A 25,878-nucleotide genomic window follows, 5' to 3' on the forward strand; every position below is an offset into this window, starting at 1 on the left:
GTGAGAAAAGGGACAGGAAAAGGGAGCCAGTTGCAGGAAGAATTGGGTGCTGGGGTCGAAAGTAAACTGAGTTTATCCTGCAGGTATGGTCACTTCTCAGGCATCAACCGGAAGGTGCAGTTGACTTACTACCCTCATGGAGTAAAAGCTTCTAATGAGGGCCAAGGTAAGATGGAATATCCCCTGCCCATTACCACTCACATCTTTTATTCTTTTTAAGGAAAGATTTTATTTATTTATTCATTCATTTATTTAGTAAAATAAATTTTATTGGGGATACATATTTTATTCTTGACCCTTTAGATGACCTAGATAACTTCTATCTCAAGTCACCTTTCTGGGCTCCTCAGAAGACCTAACACTTAGATATCCCCACTCTTTCCTTAGATCTAGACCTGTTTACTCTCCCTTATTCCCACAGATCCGCAGCGGGTGGCCCTGGCCCCATCTCTGTTGCTGGTACTGAAGTGGGGTGGAGAACTGACCCCTGCTGGCCGTGTTCAGGCTGAGGAGCTAGGGCGAGCTTTTCGCTGCATGTACCCTGGAGGACAGGGTGAGTCTTTTGCTGAGAAAATAACTAACAGGACTGAGATAAGATGATTAGAGAATGAGTTGGGGAAAGGAAGAGATAAGACAGTGGAGAAGTTAAAGGGGAGATAAGCATGCTTGGGTATTTATGGCTGTCCATTCCTGGCTCTCCCCTTTGCCCTAGGTGACTACGCTGGCTTTCCCGGTTGTGGGCTGCTTCGTCTCCATAGCACTTTCCGCCACGATCTCAAGATTTATGCCTCTGATGAGGGCCGCGTCCAGATGACTGCTGCTGCCTTTGCTAAGGTGCACACTACAGTTCCCCCACAGCCCCAGCCTCTATTAAGTGGAGGAGCAGAGTTTGGAGAGTTTGGGAAATTGCAGGGTGTTTGTGTGCCAACTCAGAGAAGATTCTGCTTGTGTCTGAGTGCATTCTATAATATGGAGAACAATTAGTGGAGTGAGCCCCTTGACCCATATCCCAGCTCCCAAGCCTACTCTCTTTTACCTTTGGGACCATCTAGGCCTAGGGGAACTAGACTGGAAGGAAAACTAATAGACTTTGTGCTTCCCTCCAGGGCCTTCTGGCTCTCGAAGGGGAGCTGACACCCATCTTGGTACAAATGGTGAAGAGTGCCAACATGAACGGGCTCTTGGACAGTGATGGTGACTCCCTGAGCAGCTGTCAGCACCGGGTGAAGGCTCGGCTGCACCACATTTTGCAGCAGGACGCACCCTTCGGCCCTGAGGATTATGATCAGGTCAGGCTCACCCTATCTTTGTTCCCAACGCACCTGATCCCCAAGTCCTAGATTTCTAAATAATAGTGATCACTAATCATATTTACTTTGTGCCAGGCACTGTTTCACATGCTTTCCATACATTTTATCACTTAATCCTTACCCTGTGAGAGACATGTGGGTCCATAATTTGTCATCCCCATTTTTGTGTGTGTGTGTGTGTGTTTTTTTTCCCACTTTTTAGGGCCACAAGTGCAGCATATGGAAGTTCCCAGGCTAGGGGTGGAATTGGAGCTACAGCTGCTGGCTTATACCACAGCCACAGCAATGCCGGATCAGAGCTGCATCTGCGACCAGCACCATAGCTCACAGCAGTGCCAGATCCTTAACCCACTGAGCGAGGCCAGGGATCAAACTTACATCCTCTTGGATACTAGCTGGGTTTGTTTCTGCTGAGACACAACAGAAACTGCCTGTCATCCACAATTTTGATAATCAAGATTTTCATAACTTTGCCACCAAGATTCATTTGGCAGCAAAACCTGACATGATAAGACTTTCTAATCCTTCTTTATTCTACTTAGTATAAATAGATATGCAGTTTGCTGCAGAAGTATTAAAGTATTTGGTTATGCCCGAGGCCCTGCTGGAGGTGTTATATCACAGATGGCATATGCACTGTATTAATTTCCTGAAGTCGAAAAAAAATTCTCAATTCCAAAACATAGCTGATTCCAAGGTTTTTGAATGAAAGAGTGTTTCAGTTTATCTATTGCTGTATAAAAAAACTACTCCAGGAGTTCTCTTGTGGCTCAGCAAGTAAAGGGTCTAGTGTTATCACTGCCACCACCTAAGCTGCTGCAGTGGCACAGGTTTAATCCCTGGCCTGGGAATTTATGCATGTTACAGGTGTGGCCAAAATAGAAGAAAATAATAAAATTTAGAAAAAAATAATAAAATTAAAACAAATTTAAAACTCCTCCAAGACTCAGTTACTGAAACAACAATCATTTTATTCTCTTACAGTTGTGTACTCAACTGATTTTGCTTAGTTTCTTTCCTAAAATTGCCCAGATACTGTTCAGATGTTGGGGCTGTCCATTTGGAGGCTCAGTGGAATGCTGGGATGGCCAGGCTCTCCCCCTCTTCTTGGTCTCCCGGTAGTCGCAGAGCTTCTCCTCTCCATGTGTTTTTTCCTGAAATAGTAGCTTAGGACTCCCACAAAGCAGAAGCTTTCAAGCTTTTTTAAAGATAGGGCCAGAATTAGCACAACATAACTTTCTTTTTTGTGTGTCTTTTGTTTGTTTGTTTTAGGGCCATACCCAAAGTATATGGAAGTTCCCAGGCTAGGGGTCTAAGCAGAGCTGCAGGTGCTGGCCTACACTGCAACCACAGCAAAACAGGGATCTGAACCATGTCTGCGACCTACACCACAGCTCATGGCAATGCTGGATCCTTAACCCACTGAGCAAGGCCAGGGATTGAACCTCTGTCCTCATGTATACTAGTCAGTTTTGTTACCCCTGGGCCATGTTGGGAATTCCAGAACATAACTTTCTTATTTTTTCTTGGTGAAATGGTCACAAGGCCAGCCCAGATTCAAGGGAAGGGCAATGTGACAAAGAATCAATGACCTTCTTTAATCCACCATAGGAACTATGGACCTGTGCTGCTTTCCCCCCATTTTACAGATGAGGAAGTGGGAAGAATTTAAGCAGCCTTTCCAAGGTCACTCACGGAATGTAACTCAAGAGCCCAGGCTCTTAGCCACCACAACATACTGCCTCCCAGTATTAATCACAGTGGATGCCACTACCCGGTGCCATTGTTTTCCCTGTGAATCCAGGCCATGATTGACTGGGTATCACATGCCAGTGATTCTCTATCATCTTCCCACTCACAGCGCTTCATTTCATGACTGTTGTATAACCATTTTTGATAGATTTTTTTTTCTTTTTAGGGGTGCATACACAAAATATGGAAGTTCCCATGCTGGAGGATGAATCAGATAATGTTAAAATAAGATAATGTTATCTCTGTTACACACTCATGAAAACATTCTGTGGGGATTTTGAGGGATTTTGGTTTAATCTTTATTTCCTAGCATTTTCCATATGTATTTTATTTACTTTTATTTTATTTTATTTTTATTTTTTGTTCTTTTCTTTTTTAGGGCTACATGCACGGCATATGGAGGTCCCCAGGCTAGGGGTTGAATCAGAGCTTCAGCTGCCGGCCTACACCACAGCCATAGCAACGCGGGATCCGAGCGCCATCTGTGACCTACACCACAGCTCATGGCAATGCCGGATCCTTACCCAGGGATCGAACGTACGTCCTCATGGACACTAGTTAGGTTCATTAATCACTGAGCCACGATGGGAACTACCTCCATGTGTATTTTAGAACCTCCAAGAAAAGAACCTAGATTTATTTTCTTTCCTCTGGACTCTAAGTCCTTTAAGATCACCTCTTCTTAGATGACTGTGTGCTAGAGCAGTTCACACCTCTGGACTGCTAGTGTTCCCAGTAGCCTAAGAGTGCCTGTTGGAGTGAGGTGACAGGTAGAGCTTGTTTGCAGGCAGCCCCTGTAATAAGTGCACAGGAATCTGCTCAGTGAGCACTGAGCCTATCTTGCTTTTCCTCTCTCCATTCTCCACAGCTGGCTCCCACTGGAAGCACTTCCCTACTCAACTCCATGGCTGTTATCCAGAATCCCGTGAAGGTCTGTGATCAGGTATTTGCCCTGATTGAAAACCTCACTCACCAGATCCGGGAACGGATGCAGGACCCCAAGTCTGTAGGTGGGTCTACCATCTTCTTTTCAGGGCTTTAGGGATGGGTGGGCTCCTCAGGCCATCCTGTGTCGTCTCCTGAATGTCTGAGACAAGGCATCCTCATCTCCCTGGTTCTGCTTCAGCTTTGTTACGGTCTTTTGTTAGAGGTAAGGTCTTTGGCCCTCTCTGACTGCCCGTCTTCCTTGCAGACGTGCAGCTCTACCACAGCGAGACACTAGAACTCATGCTGCAGCGCTGGAGCAAGCTGGAGCGTGACTTCCGACAGAAGAGTGGGCGCTATGATATCAGTAAGGTCCCTGACATCTATGACTGTGTCAAGTATGATGTGCAGCACAATGGGAGTCTAGGACTTGAAGGCACAGCAGAGTTGCTACGTCTCTCTAAGGCACTGGCGGATGTGGTCATTCCCCAGGTGTGTCTCACAGGAGGGGTTGAGCCTGGGGATAGGGGTATTGGGAAGGAAGGAGAGAAAAGGCAGAAGGGAGAGGCGGTGTGGGAACCGGGGAAAGGAAACTTGGAGAATTAGCTGAGTTGCTGCAATTCTGAGAGTCCACCTGGCTCTGAGTAAGCACAGGAGGCCAACCGAGGAAAAACCTGGAGAAGGGGGAATGTGGTGAATTTGAAAGAAGCCCTCGACCTGAGGTGAAGACAAGCATGATCTTGGGCCTGGGAGTATGAGGCAAGGAGAAAACAAGGTTCACTGAGGTGCTTCTTCCTGGCCTCTGGCCCCTAGGAATACGGGATCAGTCGGGAGGAGAAACTGGAAATTGCCGTGGGCTTCTGTCTTCCCCTGTTGCGGAAGATACTCCTTGACCTGCAGAGAACCCACGAGGATGAGTCTGTCAACAAGCTGCATCCCCTGTGAGGGAGGGCTGGGTGGGGTGCTGGACGGAGGGAGGGCACATCAAGGAGCTCTTGGGGGAACCAAGAACAGAAGGGCTCCTGGGATGGAAAGGAGAGAAGTCTCAGAGGCGGGAGGAGGGAGCCTGTGGAGGGTGGCAAGAGGACCAGCTGACAGTGTGAGTGACTTAGCTGTTATCTCAGGTACTCCCGAGGAGTGCTCTCCCCAGGCCGCCACGTTCGAACTCGTCTCTATTTTACCAGTGAGAGCCACGTCCACTCCTTGCTCAGTGTCTTCCGATATGGGGGACTTCTTGATGTAAGGATCCTTCTTTGTCCTTCAGCCTATGAACATCTTTTCCCATCATTCTTTTTCTTTCTTCCTCGTGTTCTGTTTTGCTGTGAGCTTCCTCAGCTCTCTTTGTGTCTGTGCTCATTCCCTGACTCCCTTCTCCCTGGGCGCTGGCTTACCTCTTCTTGTGTTCACTAGGAGACCAAGGATGCACAGTGGCAGCGAGCTTTGGCTTATCTTAGTGCCATCTCAGAGCTCAACTACATGACCCAGATTGTCATCATGCTTTATGAGGACAACACACGGGTGAGGAGCCAACAGTGTGGGATGAGGAGAGGGCCCCTTCTTTTTCTTCCATCCCCTTCGAGGGAAACGTCCTTATCCTTAGAATTTGTAGAATCCAGTTAGGTGTGGGGCCTAGGCACAGCATGGCAGAAGGCACCCAGGAGGCTCCTCCTGCAACAGAAAACATATTTTGGGTTGGTGTTGAGCCAGAGAGAAACCATAGAACCTAGGGAGGGTATGGAATTTGGACAGTGTTACGAGTCTTTTAAACATTGTTACACATACACCTTCGCCTGGATCCACAAAGATATCTTTTTTTTTTTTTTCTTTTCTTTTTTCTTTTTTTTGGCCATGCCTGGGGCATGTGGAAGTTCCTGAGCCGGGTTGAACTGGTGCCACAGCAGCAACCCAGGCCGCTGCATGAACAACGCCGGATCTTCAACCCACTACACCACAAGAGAACAACACAAAGATGTCTTTACATGTACACTGTAGCAAAGCTGAATTCTTGTGGGAGATGGATGGTGGGGGAGGGTGGTGAAACTGGAATCTGGAAAGTCAGGTAGAGGTGAGCGCCTGAGGATCCTGTAACACTAGACTGTAGTTGGAGGGAGCTGTTACTGCAGGGTGTCAGAGACTCTGAAACCGCAGGCCTGGGAGGATGTCTCCTCTTGAGTTCCTCTCTGTTGTCCCTGCCTGGTCTTCCACCACTATATCCAGCTTCTCGAGCTGCCCCTTCATCTGGTGATAGGACCCCCTGTCGGAGGAGCGGTTCCACGTGGAGCTGCACTTCAGCCCCGGAGTGAAAGGCGTTGAGGAAGAAGGCAGTGCCCCAACTGGCTGTGGATTCCGTCCAGCTTCTTCCGAGGTGGGTGAGAGTGCTGGGATTTGGGGCTGGAGGATTTAGGAACCAGGTAGTGGGAAACTTGGAAACAGTGCAGTGTGGTTAAAAAGGTTGAGGAGACTGGATTAGGAGGCTGGGGGCCGCTGACACCTCTCCTGTCTGTCTGTTGTTGAGTAGAATGAGGAGATGAAAACAGACCAAGGCAGCATGGAGGACCTGTGCCCGGGGAAGGCATCAGATGAGCCAGACCGAGCATTGCAGACCTCACCCCAGCCCCCTGAGGGCCCTGGCCTCCCAAAGAGATCACCCCTCATTCGTAACCGCAAAGCTGGCTCCATGGAGGTAATAGAAGGGACTTGGGTGAAAGAAGTGGTGGAAGTGCTCATAGGACAGTGCCCATGAATCCTTTGAACCCCCTCAGGGGAATTCTTGGGACCTTAAACAGAGTCTTCTGATGGATGTGTTTTACTTAATCTCTCTTTCACAGCTGTTGTCCTGGTAAAGCTCTTATAAGCTGGTTACTACTCCTGAGGTTAAAGAGATGCCAATGAGAGGTGCTCAAGAGATAAGGGCATTAAGAAATGAGATTGAGGAGGAGGCCTCTGGATGAATTTGAAAAGGCAGTTCTTTAAAAGGGAATATAGTGGAAATGGCTGAACTCTGGGCTGAAATCCCAACCTGATAATGAGCTGCTGTGTGACCTTGGACAGGTACCTTCTCCAAGCCTAAATTTGTTTCATCAGAAAAATATAAGTAATACCATATAGATGCTCAGTAAACGTTAACAATGATAACAATACAATTGATATTAAAAGCCAGGCCTTCTCTATCTCTTTGTTGTCTTGGGTAAATACTCATGGCTCAGATAGTAGTAAATATCACTTAACTTAAAATGACATTTTTTTTTTTTTTTTGCCACACCCTCGGCATGTGGAAGTTCCTGGGCCAGGGGTCAAACCCGGGCCACCACAGCCACCCAAGGTGAGGCAGTGACAATGCTGGATCCTTAACCTGCTGAGCCGCAAGAGAACTCCTAAAATGGCATTTTAATTTAAGCCCTTTAGAATTATCTATACTCTCATCCCAGAAAGGGAGTCAAGTCTTCAGGTCTGTCTTACTCCCCTTTGTTTTGATGAGATTTGTCAGCCTGGGCCTGTTTTGCTGTTCTTGCAGTTTGTGTCTAGTCCTGGTTCTATTTCTCTAGCCTAGAGGAAAGAGCTGTTGTAAATTTCACATTGTGTCCTGGGGTAAAAACCAGTGTTTTGGTGTTTTGTTTTTTTTTTCCCCAGAGGGATCCTTTCCCTCTTTAGCCCAATGACACTCTTTTTAACCTGATGGTTTATCCCTGTCTCAGGATCAACTGACTGTCTGATTTGAGTCCTGCTTTGACAGATGAATTTGTTCACCTGGCTTGGTGCCAGCTCTCTGTCTTAAAGGACTTGGTCTTTTCGTTTTGGAATATCTCAGAAGAATCCATAACTAGCTTACATAGGTTCAGCCAAAGGTTTATGGTTCAGATTTCGGAGAAAGCTGAGAAGACAAACTGCAGTCTTTGTTCTAGACTCATCTTTTCTTCCTGATTATTCTGAGATAGACCTGAGGTCGTGAATACTCAATTTCTTTAGATGGGATATGCATCATTTTCTTTTTGAGGCGTAAGTCAATCTCCACAGTACACTAGTACTCTACAGACTCATGTGACTACATCAAATGGACAGAATGACATATAATCTTCCATTAATAAGTTTTTCCTCCACGTCTAGATATCTTCCCTATTCACATTGTCGGCCAGTCTCTCTAGCACTGTTGTGCTGGACTCCTTTTTTTCTTTTGATTTAAGCAGTCAAGGGACAGAGGCAAAGCAGAGCTCTCAATGTATCATCTCTCACACTTGATGAGACTGACTTTGTTCAGGCCTACAGGAAGCTTCCTGTTGTGATCACATGCCTTCCTCTCAGTTGGCAGTGTTGCTTATCCCATGGCTATCCAGGGTGATATGCTCCTTGGCTTTGTAAGAAAATCTCTCTGCTCCTTGGTCACAAGGCTTTTACTATTGATATTTCCTCTACCTGTTCTATAAGTATAGGCATCGGCAGTCTTATTCTTGTCAGCTACAACCCTTATCTCCATGCCTTCTTTTCCTCTTGTCATTTTATATTTTTGGACTGAATACAAAAATCTGTGACCTTCATAGCAGCTTTGCCCAAGACCATCATCCTCTCTAGCCCTATAACCACCTCTGCCCAATGGGCACTGGGGCTTTTGGGATCCTGGGGGTTTGAGGAGCCGTGACCGGCTTTCCACCCGGTCTGATTGCAGGTCATGAACATGCAGTGCACGGGGAACCTGGACCTGATCCCCTTGCGGGGACGGCGCCGCCGGAGGTCAGGGGACCTCCCCCGGCCTTCCCCAGCCATCGGCCTACAGCCCCGGGCTGTGTCCACTACTCACCTGGCATCCTGCACACAGGTGTCCCTCCCTACCTCATCTTCCTTTCCTGCCTCTGTCTTTGCCTTTTGGGATGTAGGGACTCAGAACACTGTTAAGGGGTCTGTGTGTATCGGGGGTTGTGTGATTGAGCCCTTGTGGGCTTTAAGAAATCAGTTTCATGTCTCCAGGAGTGGAGGGGGTGGGATTCTTGGTTCAGATAAGAAGCTGAGTATGGTTGCTGAAGCCACAGCTGTCCCGTGGAAAGAAGAGAGTGGCCAAACTTTGCTTCTTATTGTGGCTGAGCTACTGTGATTGGCTTTCTGAGTCCTCTGGAGAGATATGTAAGATAAAGGAACCCTGCTCTGCTGAGAACGGAGAATGGTTCAATAATGATTTCTCAGATTTGGGATTGGAGGGCTGTGGGGACAGGCATCTTGGAAATAGAAGTGCCTTCTAGTATAGAAGGATTCCCTGGACAGTCCCCTCTACAAAGTACACTCAGACTTGGCACTCTTCTTCCTTACAAAATCCTTTGGTTCTTAAACTTTCTGACATTGCTTGCTTTTGTAGGGGCAGGGATTTGGGACTTAGGTTTTAGGCTTTTTGGTTGAAGGGGCACAGCGGTAATATAGAGTCCCTTTTCTCCAGGTGCTTTCTGAGACTTCATCCTCGAGGCCTGGTGGCTACCGACTCTTTTCGTCTTCACGGCCACCAACGGAAATGAAACAGAGTGGCCTAGGTATGGTTTTTCCATCGTCTCTCACCTGTTGTTGGGAAGGGATGTCTGTCTGTTCTTTAGAGTTTTATTGTGGGAAACCTTGATTGAGGGAGTTGGGGTCATCCAGTCAGTGGCATTGTTGGGTGGGCCAGGGAGGTCGAATTGGGAGAAGCGATATTTAGGTGTGAATTTTGATTCCAGATGATTGTTTCCATTCCAGGAATGTGTTTGTCTTTTGGTTTTCTACATCGACCCCCATTTCTCTGGTTGAAGGGCATTTTTCTGACTTCCCCTCTTATTTCTTATTTATCCCACCAGTGTAGCCCAGACTTTAAGGGACCATGGAGACTCTGACTCTTCAGAGTTATCAGAGACAAAGCTATAAATAAAGGCACTTGTGAGCCCCGTGCCCACCTAAATGTTATATTCCTCATTTGGAGAACTGGTGCCCTGTCGTCCTTTGAGATCCATGTTTACTACATCCCGTTCTGGCCCCTCCTACCTCCATGCGCTCCCCTTCATCCTCTCCTAATCCTGTAATTTTTTTTCCTTCCTTCCTGAAAATTGAGGGACAAATCTGAGACTGGTGTAGTGGCAGAGGCTTCTCTCAGGACTTTGAGGGAATGTCTCTTGATTTTTTTGATTCCTGGAGAGGGGTGGAGAACATCATTCAACTTTTCCTAAGAACACAGACTGCAGGAAGGACCAAGCCTCAGAGGGTATTGTATTCTGTGGGAGTGGGGAGTGGTCCTTGGGAGGGACTATCTTTGAACACACTGCCTATGAGCCAGTAACCAGAACTGGTTAGAGACCATGGTGTGGGGTCTAGACTTGGTCCCCTGGCTGTTTCTATCTTGTCCTATTATTTTCTCCATTTAGCTCCTGTCATTTTCCTGTTACTTTCCTCCAGTTTCTTGGCCCCAAAATGGTTAGCATTTGGACTAGCAGAGGGGGAGAAGAAAGGTTTTGGTAACTTTCCAGGCTAGTTTTATGGGAGTAGATTGCCTTCTAGTTCCCTGAAATGAGGTAGATGATTTGGTGCATGAAAAATAAATGACAAATGCAGAGATCTGTGATAGGAACTTCTTTTCCCAGGAGTCCCAGTAAAGAATAGGTTTCAGGTAGGCTGGGAGAGAGGCTAGGTGTGTCTGGCCCAGTTATTCGGGAGTGCTATCAAGAACAGGACAGAGGTATGGAATGGATCTGGTTGACAGATGGTGGTGGTAAGGTAAAGACTACCCTCTGAGATGATCCAAGGTCCAGGCTGGGCAGGATTGGCAGGACTACACCAGAAAATTCTTTAGTGGAAGAAGTAAATGTAGAACAAAGCCTAGGGGTGGTCTGGGATAAAGCCAGCTAGTTTCAGCTTCTCTGAAGAAAAGCAGACAAATATGGTTTTCTACACCAACCCCCATTTCTCTGGCCGAAGTGCATTTTTAGCAACCCTTAGTTCTCCCTGGAACCCTAACTAGATTAAGATTTGAGCATAGGATTTGAGCATAGGATTTGCAAGACAATAAGCTTTTGAAAGGTGAGGGGAATTGCTGCATAGAGGAGGGTCCTTCATTCCAGGGTGGAAATAATCAGCCATCTGAACTTCTTGATTTCTGTGGTGACCCTGAAATGCTGAGCCCCCCGAAGCCACGTTCCTGGGCAGGCTCGAAGAGAACTGATCTCCTCTCCGCTCTGTCCATTCCCCCCCAAGGAATGTTAAGTTCCCAAGCCAAACCCAGGGTCTTGGCTAAGGTGGATTTGGAAGTAGAGGAGTTAAATGCCACAGCCTTGATTGTTAATCTTGTTTTCGTCCTGCCCATTCTGTCCTTACAGGCTGCAATAGGAGAGGGGACCATGGAGATCCAACCCTATACTTGGTCAGATATTTAGGACAGGGGCTGGCTTGATTTATTTACTTAAGGGATTGTTCAAGTTTTATTTACTCTTCTCATTGGCAGGTGTTCTCTTTGAACTTCTGTGTGTGGAACTCTGGCTTTGAGCATAGGATTTACAAGACAATAAACTTTTGAGAACAGAAAAAAAAAGTGTCATTTTTTTTTTCCTGTTCACCAGGGCCTCCTGAGCAGAGTCCTCAGCAGATAGCAGGCGTGTTCTACGTGTAATCACCTGACTCTTCACTTACCTTTCGATTTCTGTTTCTTCTTGAAACAGAATGCTCTGTTTCTTCTTGACGAAAAAAAAAAATATTTCTTTTCTAACTGAATACAGTTCATCCTGAGAGTCAGGAGACTGGATTCTAGTCCAGCTTAGCTCCTAACAAACTATATGACCTTGAACAAATGAGATACCAGTTTTTTGAGTCTCAGTTTCTTCATCTCTAAAATAAGAAGGTTGAACTGGATAATCTCTGAATCCTTTCCAACTTTAAAAATTCAGGGAGTCTCCTACTTTCTTTCTTGGAAAAAGTACAAAGGCCTAAAGGAAGATAGAAGGGAGAGAATGTTGGATGAAACACTTAGGTGTTGGAAGAACTTAGGAGAAATTGGAACTTATAAGAACTGGGAATTTGAGTTGAGGACTCGAAACTTGGTCTCTAGTTTCAATCAGAGTTCTTTGCTTTTAAAATATATAAGGGACTAGATCTCTGGGGTCTTCCAACCCTATATCCAGTGTAAAGAGCAATGAATTAAATCCAGGGAGATCTAGAGGAATCTGCCCATCCTTTTACCATTCCTGGGAGCCACCTGGAGAGCATAATCTATCCCTTTCAGTAGCTTTGAGTCCCCTAAAATGACTAACTCTATATTTGTAGTGGCCTCTTGTAACTGCCGTGTAGACTTCGGGGAGAATCCTCACCTTGCTTGCCCAGCGTGGCTGTGGACAGTGGTGAAAGCTCTTTGTGGTTCTGTGAAGTGGCTCTGAATGGTTCTGTGTGTATGTCTTGATGTTGTCATGTGAAACTGTGTGTATTTTTGTGTGGTAATTACAGCTTTGCGTGGCTACTAATACACTCCCGGCCTTTCAGGCTCACAGTGCACGGGGCTGTTCAGCACCACAGTGCTGGGCGGCTCCTCCAGCGCCCCGAATCTTCAGGACTACGCCCGCAGCCAAGGCAAAAAGCTACCACCTGCCAGTCTGAAGCACCGAGATGGTATGTGGGTGGGTTTTGGGGGGCAACTCTTTTCTTCATTTGTCCACCAGTAAGGACACAGATCAAGAACAGTTCATGCTTAAGATGGCACTGACATTGGCCTTATAATGAGTTTTCCACATTAATTGTAGAGGGGAGAAGGAACCAAGACCCCACCCACCCCTCCATTTGCATTCCCTCTCACCCTACAGATACTACTTATTTATGCTTATCCCTTCATAATCTCCCACATTCAGCCCTGCTGCATCAGTTTACTCCACCTTTGTATTCTTTCCTGGATTCTGGCCTGTAGGGGTAAGGACCAGGGAGGGTGTGCCATGGTCAGTTAAGAATGCAGTGGAGATTTGATTCAAATCTGGGATATCAGGGATGGGGAAGTTGTCCATCCAAGGCAGGAAAAATGATATGGAAAGAGACTGGGGGAAGGGAGGCAAGTTTCTACGAAGATCTTCTTTCCAAATGACCAGAAAGAGGATGTGACGGTGAGATTAGGTTGTTCGTGGGGCCGCGTTGTGGTCGAGATGACACATGGCTTCCTGTGAGGAGACTATGCCAGAGGAACAGCTGGAAATGTGGTAGTCAGGAATCTAAGGGGTGGGGGTGGGATCAGGTCACACAAGGACCGCAAAGAGCAGAGCATATTGTGAGCGAATTCCAGAGCAGAGGGTGGGGACCGCGGTGGGTATAATCCCCGTGATGTCTTTTCTCCCCAGAGCTCTTGTTTGTCCCGGCCGTAAAACGATTTTCTGTGTCGTTTGCAAAGCATCCGACTAACGGTACGTTTGCTTCTGACTCAACATCATTCCTTCTCACCATGTCCCCTCCAGACACTTAACCTCTGAGCTCTGACACTGACTTCCCCTCTCCCTCCACTGTGTTGACACCTGCTGTCTCTGAATGAATCACTCACTAATTGTCTCTCTTGGGATACATCCCTTGTTGTGACAAACCTTAACCTTGGTTGCAGCCTGGCTGCCCGATCCCTGTGGCAACTCAAGGTCTTATTTCCATGGTCACCGTCATCACCATTGTGTCACTCTGTTTGGCATCATCCCCAAAACATTAATTAAACCTCTCCCTTTCCCACCACATGACTGCCAGTCTTCGTACAAACCTGGTAATGGTCCCCCTTCTTAGGAAGAGAGTAGTATTTCCTGTATCACCTCTGTTTCTTCTCTCGTTTCTCTACCCAACTCCTCAGCTCATATAATTTCGATCTTCCTGTTTTTTGCATCAGCTCTTTTGTTGGAGTGGATGACTGGTTTGCTTCCCTCTTGGAGCAATGCCGCAGTTTCCAGCTCTCAAGCCTACCCATGAAGGCATTAGTCTTGAGTGTCTCATTTTCCATCTCCATCTTCCTTCCTCCTACCATTGTGTGTATTTTGTGTGGCTCTTGTGCTCCTGACATCTGCTTTATGTTACTACTAACCTAGTGCCTGGGCCTAGGAAGCAGGAATCCAGATTGATTTGGGATAAAAGAGAGAAAGAAGGGAGTAGGAGGTGGTAGTAAAGGCAAAAGGATTGTGTCTTGAGTGTTTTCGTGTGGTTTCCATATAGGCGCAGCCTACCTCTGGCACTGCTGTCTCAGAGAAGGGGAAGTGAAGAGTTGAGGGGTCTACTGGGGATTCTGGGGGAGCTCAGGAATGAATAATATGTTAAGAATACTGAGGAACAGGGTATGCCCACGCTAAGGTGGGAAAATTTAAAGAACTATGTAAACCAAAAAACTGAAGGGCTGTGGTCTTTTTGTAGAGACCTGGGCAGAGGAACCCAGGACTTACTCCTTGTTTTTTCCTTTATAGCCTTAAGTTTCTCTCTGCATTTTATCTTGTCTTCAAGGTAACTCCAGTTTTGTTAGATTCGGTTTTCTTCTGTTCAAGAGCTAAGGCTCCCTGAGGGAAGTAAAATTAGCCTGGTTTCCTGGCTGGAAAAAGCTCTAGGTGCTGATCACCCTAGCCAGTGGCAGCTATTGGATTGTAGCCCAGTCAGGCCATCCATCTCCACTAGGCACTGCTGAAGTCTCCCTAGGCTGACCAGCCTCTGCTTGCTTAGTTTACATCCCTACCCCACCCAGCTCCCATTTGTGCCTCTGATGGGAGCTTCCCATTCAGAGTGGCCTGACTGCACCTGAACTGTTAGATTCAAGTGCTTCTGGCCTTTATGTGCCACACTCATCTCCAGCATATAGGGCCCCGGTGCACCAACCCCCACACTACAGCCCGGGATTTGAACTTAGGAGACTCGGTACTGGGAACAGAAGATAGTGCTAGGAACTTGGGCCCTTAACATCAGAGCTAAATCACAGCTCTCTTAACCCTTAGGCTCTGTGAGAAAAGATCCAAGTTCATAAAACAGATCCTCAAACCTATGTATCTCTAGTTCCCTGAAGCCTTGGTTAGCAGCCTCACCAGTTGAAGAAAAGAAGAATTAATTCTTGCAGAAGGAGGAGAGGAGGAAAGACTGGACAACTCAGGTATAGTGCAGGAGAGCAAATTCAAGATCTCCACCAAGATCTCCACGACCCTGCACACTTCCAGAGGGCTCCTGTGGCCTTCATTCTTCTTATACTTGAGCTTGGAGGCTAAAGTGCTTGACAAGCCAGAATCTGGGATCTACCTATTGGCAGTAGGAGAAACTTGGAGCCTTTATATCTCTTGTTGAACATTATCTAGGTTTAATTTGGCCCTCAGGACAATATGAGGGCTCTACCCCATGACCAAATCTTGCTGGACTCCCCCAGCAATTACAGAGTGGATGCTTTGTCTGTAATTGCTTTGGTAAGATTGGTCACAACAGTGTGTCAACCTGCTGTCCATCATCATCCTCTCTTTGCCATGAGCTGTGGCTTTGAAACAGCAGCTGGAGAAACCCGATCTGGCTTTGGAAAGGAGGCACGACAGCACTGTCTCCTTGCTTTGATGGGAGAACAACCCTCAGCCCATCCCTCCCTCTGTTCCTGATAAGCTTCTGTCACATCCTGTGACTACATCAAGTGTTTAAGTACGGCCCATTACTAAACTGCACGCTGAACTTACCAAAGTGAATTAATATAATGCAAAAGAGACTGTGGCTCTCCCTTATCCAAAATGTCAAAAGTGTGCTCACTGGGTTTGCCAAGCTCATTTTCTTCTAGGGACCCATGCAACTGTACAGTTAGTGCCTGGATAGAGGCCGAAATCTCTCTTGACATCCCAGCTAAGGTCTCTGGAAACCAGTCTCTTGGGATCACACTGTGGAACACATTCTGATCTGGGAGTTCTGAGTAGTCATCCTTAGTTACTTTGATCCTAGCTTCTCAGTACCAATGTCCTGTCATCAGTTCTTAAGACCCCCATGCCTTTTCCCCAAGATCTTTGCCCTACTCTTCCTCTTAAACCACCTTTCACTGTCTTCAACCACTTCCAGCTAAATCACAAGTATCCACAAAGTTTGCCCAGTAGTGATGATAATAAGTGGTTCAGAATTGAAGCTTTTCCGTTGAACTAGTCAAACAAAGTGCAGTTAGACTCACTAGCAGTGGGAAGAAAATATAAGATGATCTCTTTGGCTTCTGTAATGGATACAGTGCCCTCCAAGACTTAGGCAAACACTTTTTAGGAAATCTATATGTTTGAACAAGAGCGAAGGATTATTAATCCATATTGGCATTTTCAGATATTAATTCCATTTTGTACATGCTGTTTTAAAGGACACCTGGTTCCCTGCTAATCTGTACCAGCTGCCTGACACCAGCCCTGCCTGTGGCTGTCTCAGAGTCTGGTCCAGAGAGCCTGGCCTGAATCTTTAGATTTTTTTAGCTTCAAATTGTATCTTTTGTTTTGTTTTGTTTTGGTTTGGTTTTGTTAGGGCCACACCTGCAGCATATGGAAGTTCCCAGGCTAGGGGTCCAGTGGGCGCTGTAGCTGCTGGCCTGCACCACAGCCACAGCAATGCAGGATCCGAGCACATCTGTAACCTACACCACACATTATGGCAATGCTAGATCCTTAACCCACGGAGCGAGGCCAGAGATCAAACCTGTGTCCTCATGGATACTAATTGGGTTAGTTACCACTGAGCCACAGTGGGAACTCCTCATACTGTATCTTGATAACCTGTCCCATTCTTCACCATCTTCTCTGAGTGACTTTGAATCTTTTCAACTCTGTGCCAGCCTCATAGATACATTTGTCTGAGAAGCAAGCCCTCACTAGGGTTTGTCCAAGAGTGATCAGGGACATTGGAGTTCCCAGCTATGGAATTTGCCAGCTCGCCCCTGTCCAGAACCATGTGACTGCTGTCTGCAAGCGCTGACTGAATTATATTCTGTGAGAAAGGGGAGGGCCTTGCTGTATGATGAGGTCTCACTAGCCCCTTCTTTTAGACTCACTTCCTTTAGCATGATGCCAGCACTCTTCTTCCCTGCAAGAGATGCCCAGTGGCTCTGTCTCTGCTTCTCTCTTAGCTCACCTTGGAGCTGAGTGGTCCCACCTCCCAGTAATGCTTATGTCAGCCAGTGCCCCCCTCATTGTCTCTCCCTCTTCTCTTTCTTTATCTTTGTGCTTCCTGCCGTGGGCCCCCAACCCCTCCAGAGCTGCTGGATGACCAGCACCCTGTGGTCCGGTTGCTGCGCAGTTTTTCCTCTGACTGCACAGGGGGCCGGCCAGTCTCCTTGGATGCCACGCTGGCGCATCACCTGCACCAGTGCTCCTACCACCTGCGCCTCTTCCGGAACTGGCTGCGCTCAGGCCAGGATGACCCCGAGTGCCTCTACGGTACCCCCTGCCACCAAGCCGGCTGCTGCCATTACCCTGGCTGGGACTGACTGCTTTGCTTATTGCACTTCTGGCAGGAGAGCCACCTGTTCCTTTCTCCTATTCACCCTAAGGTTATGTGACTTGCATTTAGTTGCTTGGATGGGACTGGGGCCAGACTGCCTGGTAGCTGTAGCATTGGCTGCTCATCCCTTTCCTACTCTCCTTCCTCACTGACTCCTACTTAGGCCCAATTCTCTTCAGTATAGGAGTAGTTTCTTGCCCTGGAATCTGTTCTTATCGCTATGACCCTCTACTACCATCTTCCAATCTAGACCTTTTTCTAGCCACTCTGAGGAGCTAGAGGCTGTACCTCTCCTGCCCTCCTGACGCTAGAGCACAGGGGGAAATTGAGGCCTCAGGTGAATCCTAGAAAATGGTCAGGTATAATCCTTTTGAGTTGTATACCTTTTAATCATTATTGAACAGGAGGCTACGTCTTACATAGATATTGTGGCCCTGCCTACCTGTAGTCCCTTATAAGGAGATGTAGAGGAAGCATGGGAAAGATGAGGGACTGAAAAAATGGTTGAGATGTATGCTTCTTGATCCTCCAACGGGGACATTTTTTTTCCTCCCAGCAAGCTCCAGTGTTAGAGTTACACATTTAGGTTTACCCTTTACCCTACCCAGATTGGTAGATCTACATTGGAATTGTTGGGTTCAGAGCAGAGAATCAGTGTTTATTCTTTTTTCTAGGGGGTTTGTCTCATTTTCCTGAAGGAATAGAGAAATCCTAGCAAGTCTGGGGTCTTCAATGAGAGCAGAGGAAAGAAGCTTTGATGTGATGGAAATGACCAAGAAAGAACTTCCATTCCCCAACCTGTTCATGCATGTGGTTTTCCTGAGCTGAGCTTCATGTGTATTGCATGCCCTACAGCTTCCAAATATTCTAGCCTTTCTACCCATATCCTAAATCTGCATGAACCCCTCCTCAGATCCCAAGCCCACCTCCTTAATCTGGTTCTCTTGTACATGATCCCTGAAATCTGCTGTTTCTTCCCAGCTCCATGACCTCCCTACCTCTCATTTAGACCTACAGTTTCACCCCTTACCTCTGGACCTTTGTTTTATTCCCCCCACCCCAGAAATACAAGAGCAGTGTAAGTGCTTACTCTATTGGGATTCTGTTGACTTTTCCATGAGATATTTCTGGCTCTCCATAGGTAGGATTAGAGGTGATTTGACTCACCTGGAGGCCTCAGTAGAAAGACTTTGTAGGAAATCTGGAGGTGACAGAAGTAGACTCCTGTAGGGGCTCTAAAGAGTTCCCTCTCCTGAGAACCTTGGATACCCCACACTCCAAAAGCCACAGACACTCCTGATGGTTCTCAGGGACTGTCCATGCTTCCTTGGCCAGTTAGGGTATGACCAACAAATAACAGTGACTTTGCCCATCTCTTTTCTAACAGGATTCGAAGGGTGTTCCATGGTACCTACCATTTACCCCCTGGAAACTCTGCATAATGCCCTTTCTCTGCGTCAAGTGAGTGAATTCTTGAGTAGAGTCTGCCAGCGCCACACTGATGCCCAAGCACAGGCATCTGCAGGTATGCAGAATACTCTTGTACCCCCCTCTCTCCCCCTACTCCCATGCTTCCTAGAACATGAGTAATACAAAGACAGTCAGTATGAAAAAGACACAAAAGTAGAATTGAAAAAAAATATTTAATTGCATAGGTCAACTCAAAAGTACAGAAATATGGAGTTCCCATCGTGGCACAGCAGAAGCGAATCTGACTAGGAATCATGAGGTTGTGGGTTTGATCCTTGACCTCCATCAGCAGGTCAAGGATCCGGTGTTGCTATGAGCTGTGGTGTAGGTCGCAGATGCGGCTTGGATCTGATGTTGCTGTGGCTCTGGTGTAGGCTGGCAGCAACAGCTCCAATTAGACCCCTAGCCTGGGAACCTCCATGTGTGGAGGGTGTGGCCCAAAAAAGATAACAAAACAAAACAAATGTATAGCAATATCACAGAGTTCCTGCTTTGGTGCAGTGGGATTGGCAGCATCTCAGGAGCACTGGAATGCAGGTTCAATCCTCAGCCTGGCACAGTGGGTTAAGGATCCACTGATGTCACAACTGTGACTAGGCCTCAGCTACTGCTCAGGTCTGATCCCTGGCCCAGAAACTCCATATGCCATGGGGTGGCCGAAAAAAGGGAATTCCCTTGTGGCACAGCAGATTAAAGATGCAACGTTGTTACTGCAGTGGTTCAGGTCACTGCTGTGTGGCAGATTCAGTCCCTGGCCTGGGAACTTCCACATGCTGCAGGCATGGCTAAAAAAAAAGGAAAAGAAAAGGAACTCTCTCTCCCTCCAAGGTTAACTTATAAACTTAATGTGATCTCAATTAAAATACTGCTGTTTTGGTTTTGTTTTTGGAGGGTTTTTTTTTTGTTTGTTTTTTAGGCCCATACCTGCGGCATATGGAAATTCCTAGGCTAGAGGTTGAATCGGAAGCTGCAGCTGCTGGCCTGTGCCACAGCCACAGCAATGTGGGATCCGAGCTATGTCTCTGACCTATATCATAGCTCACAGAAATGCTGGATCCTTAACCCACTGAGTGGGGCCAGGGATGGAACCCACATCCTTGTGAATACTAGTTCGGTTTGTTTCCGCTGAGCCACAGTGGGAACTCCCAAAATACTGCTGTTTTTCTAAAGTCAAATTGATTCTGAAGTTGTTATTAAAAGATAGGAGTTACTGTTGTCACTCAGTAGGGTACGAACCTGACTAGTATCCAAGAGGATGTGGGTTCAATTCCTGGCCTTGGTCAGTGGGTTAAGAACCTGGTGTTGCTGTGAACTGCAGCGTAGTTCATAGACGTGGCTCAGATCCCATGTTGCTGTGGCTGTGGTGTAGGCCAGAAGCTATAGCTCTGATTGAACCCTTAGCTTGGGAACTTACATATGCCACAGACATGGCCCTAAAAAGGAAGAAAAAAAAAAAAAGCAAAACTTGGAGTTCCTTTGTGGCACAATGGGTTAAGGATCTGACATTGTCAGTGCAGCAGCTTGGGTCGCTGGTGAGGTGCAGATTTTATCCCTGGCCTGGGAACTTCCACATGCTATGGGAGCAGCCAAAAAAATTTAAAAGTTAAAAAATAAAGAAGCAAAAATAGCCAAGAAAACCTTGAAAAGAAGAGTAATGAAGGTGTGGTGGGCCTACCAGATTTTAAGACATTCTATAAAACTTATGTAATAAAAACTATGTAGGAGTTTCCTGGTGGCTCATCAGGTTAAGGATCTGGCATTGTAACTGCTGTGGCTCAGATCCCTGCTGTGGCACAGGTTCACTCCCTGGCTCAGGAATTTTTGAATGCTGTGGGCAAAGCCAAGAAAAAAAATTAATGTAGTTTTGTTCATGAGTAGACAGAGACCAATCAAACAAAATAGTAAATCTAGAAATAATTGAACTTAGCATTTCAAAATACTAGGGGAAACATAGACTTTTTAATAAAAAGAGTTGGGAAAATTGAATAGTCATTTGGCAGAATTTAAAATTGAATCCATACTTCATGCTGTATACCAGGATAAACTCCATATGAATCAAATTTCTAAAAATAAAAGTTAAGCCATGCAGTAGGTAGCTCCAAGGACTTGTCCTCCCACAGCAACACCAAAAAATCAAGCAAAAATTGTCTAAATCATCTTTTTCAGAATTCTGGAAAATAGTCAAAGGTTTATAGCAATCAGGAAAACGCTGAATCAAGAAAGAGTCAACCTGGAGTTCCTGTCGTGGTACAGTGGTTAACAAATCCGACTAGGAACCATGAGGTTGTGGGTTCGGTCCCTGCCCTTGCTCAGTGGGTTAACGATCCGGCGTTGCCGTGAGCTGTGGTGTAGGTTGCAGATGCGCCTTGGATCCCGAGCTGCTGTGGCTCTGGCGTAGGCCGGCAGCTACAGCCCAATTAGACTGCTAGCCTGGGAACCTCCATATGCTTCGGAAGCAGCCCTAAAAAAGGCAAAAAAACCCAAAAAACAAAAAAATAAAAAAGAAATAAAAATATAAAAAAAAAGAAAGAGTCGACCTAAACATCAGCATTTTAACTTGCTGTTTTCCTACCCTCCTTCCCACCTTGTTAGCAGTATTGCAGATGGCAGCCCAAGTTCTCAGTGTGGGACCATGTTCCTTATTCTAATTGTGTTTGTTCTAACTTGTCTGTGGGCTACCTCAAGGACTGACACAGGATGCTTACCTTTGTTTCACCTAACCTGGAACTTATTCAGGGCTGGAAAGTGGCTATGAAGAGAATGTTCCTTGAAAACTTTGTAAGGCAAATGAACAGAATGCTGCTGTCTGGGTCCAAAAACAACAAACAACAAAAAACAAAACTATATTGGAGGCAAACAATAGGCATATTGAAAGCTTGGATGGAAAATCTGGGAAAAGATTTTTTGGGAAAATTACAGTACTCAAAAGCAAGCACATAAACTGGGGAGTTTGGAAAGGTATGTAAATGCCTAGGGAAGGACACCTGCCCAGAACAGACACAAGAAGACCCTAAGCTTTACTTCTGGCTAAACTCTAGACTTGGCACAAGCAGGAAGTGAAGACTAAGGGGGAGTTATAAACAGTCTGGTTAAGCGTTGAAGGAACACCTCAGCATAGAACCAACCTGCACAGACAGAGAGCTCCCTTCCCCTCACCTTGTTTATCTTCCTCCCCCCGATACTTTTGGTTTCTGGCATTCAAGGAAATCCTTGTCAAAACACTAGCTGAAAACAAGCTAAAAGAACAGAGATTTGAGAGGCTACACATGACAAAGAAGACAGACTCCACAAAAATAGTTGAGAAAAATCCCTAAATAGTCACAGCCCACAGCAAACAACAACAACAAAAAAAAAACCCCAAGGAGGAGTAATCTGATTTTCAAAGTTAATAATAATATTTAAAATGTCCAGTTTTCAATAAAAAAATTATAAGATGTACAAAGAAACAAGGCAGTATTGTCTATTCATGGAAGAAGTTAACAGAAATGGCCCTTGAGGAAGCATAGATATTAGACTTACTAGAAAAAGATTTTAAATCAGCTATTAACTGCACGTCAAGAACTAAAGGCGGAGTTCCCACTGTGGTGCAGCAGGTTAAAGATTCAGTGTTGTCTCTGCAGTGATGTGGGTTTGATCCCCAGCCTGGCACAATGGGTTAAGGATCCACTGTTGCCGCAGCTGCAGTAGGTCACAGCTGTGGCTTGGATTTGATCCCTGTCCCAAGAACTTCCATATGCTGTAGGTGCAGCCAAAAAAAAAAAAAAAAAAAAAGAATTAAAGGAAACCATGGACAAAAACTAAAGGACCTCAGTAGAATGAGATTTTAACAAATAGAGAATATTATTAAAGAGATAAAATATATAAAAAGGAACCAAACAGAAATTCTGGGGCTGAAAAGTATGAAACAAATGAGAAATTTACTGGAGGTTTTCTTAGGAGGTTTGAGCGGGCAGAATTAAAAGTCAGCAAACTTAAAGATAGGTCAGTTGAAGTGGGGGAGGGATGGATTGGGGTCTGGGATTGGCGTGTGCACACTATTGTATATGGAATGGGTGGTCACTGGGGACCTGCTATATGACTCAGGGAACTCTACCCAATATTCTGTGATAAACTATATGAGGAAAGAATCTAAAAAAGAACAGTTATGTGTATGGTATAATTGAATAACTTTGTTGTACAGCAGAAATTATCACATTATAAATCAACTATACTACAATAAAATTTTATTTTTTATTTTATCATTTTTATTTTTTCCATTATAGTTGATTTACAGTGTTAACACTTTTTTTTTTGCTCTTTTTTTTTTTTTTTTTTTTTTTTGCTATTTCTTGGGCCGCTCCCACGGCATATGGAGGTTCCCAGGCTAGGGGTCCAATCGGAGCTGTAGCCACCTGGCCTACACCAGAGCCACAGCAACGTGAGATCCGAGCCGCGTCTGCAACCTACACCACAGCTCACGGCAGTGCTGGATCCTTAACCCACTGAGCAAGGGCAGGGACCTAACCCGCAACCTCATGGTTCCTAGTCGGATCCGTTAACCACTGCGCCATGACGGGAACTCCCAGTGTTAAAATTTTTAAAAATGAAAAAAAGAGGTAGATCAGTTGAAGGTATCCAGTCTAAGGAGGAAAAAGAATGAAGAAAAATGAACAGAGCTAAAGATATCTGTGGGACACCGTAAAACATACCACCATATGTATACTGAAAATTCCAGAAGGAAAAGAAAGAGAGAAAGAGGCAGAATCAAAAATGGCTAAAAACTTTCAAATTCGATAAGTACACAAATCTATGCTTCCAAATAGTTCAAACTCCAAAAAGAAATCCACACTGAGACACATCATAATCAAATTGTCAAAAGACAAAGAGAAGATCTTAAAGTAGCAAGAGAAAAGCAACTTGTCACAAACAAGGGGTCTTTAGTAGATAAACAATCAGTTTCTCATGAGAAACCATAGAGGCCAGAAAGTAGTGAGGTGACATATTTAAAGTGCTAAAGGAAAAGACTGTCAAGACACAAGAATTCTGTGTCTGTCAAAACTGTTCAGAAATGGAGGAAAAATCAAGACATTTCCAGGTAAACAAAAGCTGAGGGATTTTTGTCACTTGTAGATCTGCCCTGTAAGAAATGCTACAAGGAGGCTTTTAGACTAAAGTAAAACGACACTAGACAGTAACTTGAAGCTGTATTAAAAAATAAAGAACTCTGATAAAAGTAAATACAATGGCAAATATAAAAGCCAGCTTTATGGCATTTTTGGTTTGTAGCTCCCCTTTTTGTATCATATGTGACAAAACACAAATGAATAAGACAACCGTTATAAATCTGTTTTAACGGGCATCCAGGGAGTTCCCGTCGTGGCTCAGTGGTTAACGGATCCGACTAGGAACCATGAGGTTGAGGGTTAGGTCCCTGCCCTTGCTCAGTGGGTTAACGATCCGGCGTTGCTGTGAGCTGTGGTGTAGGTTGCAGACGCGGCTCGGATCCTGCGTTGCTGTGGCTCTGGCGTAGGCCGGTGGCCGGTGGCTGCAGCTCCGATTGGACCCCTAGCCTGGGAACCTCCATATGCCGCGGGAGTGGCCCAAGAAATAGCAAAAAAAACAAAACAAAAAAAAACCAAAAACGGGCATCCAGTGTATAAGATGTAATTTGTGACAATAACAACATAAGATGGGGACTGAGCTTTATAGGAGTGGAGTTTTTGTATGATATTGAAGTTAAATTGCCATCAGGTCAAACATTGCCACTGACCATACAGAAATAAAAAGGATTGGATTGTAAGAGTATCATGAACAATTACACGCCAACAAATTAGACGGCCAAATGAAAAGGACAATTCCAGGAGTTCCTATTGTGGCTCAGTGGAAACAAACCCAGCTTAGGATGTGGGTTCAATCCCTGGCCTTGCTCAATGGGTTAAGGATCCAGCGTGGCCGTGAGCTGTGGTGTAGGTCACAGATGCACCTTGGATTTGGTACTACTGTGTCTGTGTCTGGCAGCTGCAGCTCTTATTCAACCCCTAGCCTGGGAACTTCCATATGCCATGGGTGCAGCCCTACAAGGCAAAAAAAAAAAAAAAAAAAAAAAAAAAAAAAAAAAAAAAAAGACAATTCCTGGAAACACACAGACTACAAAAACTGAACTAAAAAGAAAGAAAAAATCTGAACATACCTATAACAAGGAAAAAGACTGAATTCATAGCAAAAACTTCCCAACAAAGGAAAGTACAGAACTACAGGGCTTCATAGATGAAGTCCACCAAACATTTCAGAATAATTAGCCCCAGGAATTCCCGCTGTGGCTCAGTGGGTTAAGAATCTGACTGCAGGAGTTCCTGTTGTGGCTCATTGGGTTATGAACCTGACTAGAATCCATTAGGATATGGGTTCAATCCCTGGCCTTGCTCAGTGGGTTAAGTGTCCCGCATTGTCATGAGCTGTGGTGTATGTCACAGATGTGGCTCAGATACCACATTGATGTGGCTCTGGTGTAGGCCAGCAACTACACCTCCAATTTGATCCCTAGACTGGGAACTTCAATATGCTGCACCTGTGGCCCTAAAAACAAACAAAAAAAGCGTAAAGACAGACTATAGAAAGGGAGAAAATATTTTCAAATCATATTATCTGATAAAGATCCAGAATATAACAATACAATATTAAAAAGACAACTCAAAAGTGAGTAAAGGACTTGAATAGACACTTCCTCAAAGAAGATAATACATACTCAGGAGGCACATGAAACTGCTCACTGTCAGTTACCATTAGGAATGTGCAGATCAAAGCCACAATGAGATACCACCTCACACCCACTAAGGGTGGCTATAATATACAAAGAGAGAAGGATTTCCCTGGTGTTCCGCTAGAACACCAGGGAACTCCACTGTAGCCCGAGTTCAGTCTTTGGTCTGGGAACTGAGATCCCACATCAACCCACAGCAAGCTGTGACCGAAAAAAAAAAAAAATAGATAAACAAAATAAAACTACACTGTGTATCATATCTTGCCCATT

The 25,878-nt window shown here is 45.5% G+C and overlaps 1 protein-coding gene across 50 annotated transcripts in view; it reads left to right on the forward strand.

Moving 5' to 3' along the window:
- The window catches only part of PPIP5K1 (diphosphoinositol pentakisphosphate kinase 1), a 49,922-nt gene that overhangs the window by 12,037 nt on the left and 12,007 nt on the right, over positions 1-25,878 (forward strand). For 8 of the 50 annotated variants that reach the window (XM_021096728.2, XM_021096786.2, XM_084972135.1 and 5 more), the window contains 16 exons: positions 84-166; positions 422-553; positions 713-834; positions 1,107-1,289; positions 3,931-4,072; positions 4,255-4,478; positions 4,800-4,927; positions 5,111-5,225; positions 5,397-5,504; positions 6,235-6,351; positions 6,505-6,669; positions 8,647-8,796; positions 9,406-9,496; positions 12,456-12,581; positions 13,295-13,357; positions 18,787-18,924. In XM_021096728.2, coding sequence (XP_020952387.1) covers positions 84-166; positions 422-553; positions 713-834; positions 1,107-1,289; positions 3,931-4,072; positions 4,255-4,478; positions 4,800-4,927; positions 5,111-5,225; positions 5,397-5,504; positions 6,235-6,351; positions 6,505-6,669; positions 8,647-8,796; positions 9,406-9,496; positions 12,456-12,581; positions 13,295-13,357; positions 18,787-18,924 — 2,087 coding nt within the window. The remainder of the gene's footprint in view (positions 1-83; positions 167-421; positions 554-712; positions 835-1,106; positions 1,290-3,930; positions 4,073-4,254; positions 4,479-4,799; positions 4,928-5,110; positions 5,226-5,396; positions 5,505-6,234; positions 6,352-6,504; positions 6,670-8,646; positions 8,797-9,405; positions 9,497-12,455; positions 12,582-13,294; positions 13,358-18,786; positions 18,925-25,878) is intronic. The other 42 variants (XM_021096781.2, XM_084972124.1, XM_084972199.1 and 39 more) reach the window with 7 other exon arrangements.

This window comes from Sus scrofa, chromosome 1 (assembly GCF_054392235.1).
Source record: "Sus scrofa isolate SSC_HxYL_T2T_F1_AM1 chromosome 1, Sscrofa_HxYL_maternal_Yorkshire_Landrace_v2.0, whole genome shotgun sequence".
Taxonomy (NCBI): domain Eukaryota; kingdom Metazoa; phylum Chordata; class Mammalia; order Artiodactyla; family Suidae; genus Sus; species Sus scrofa.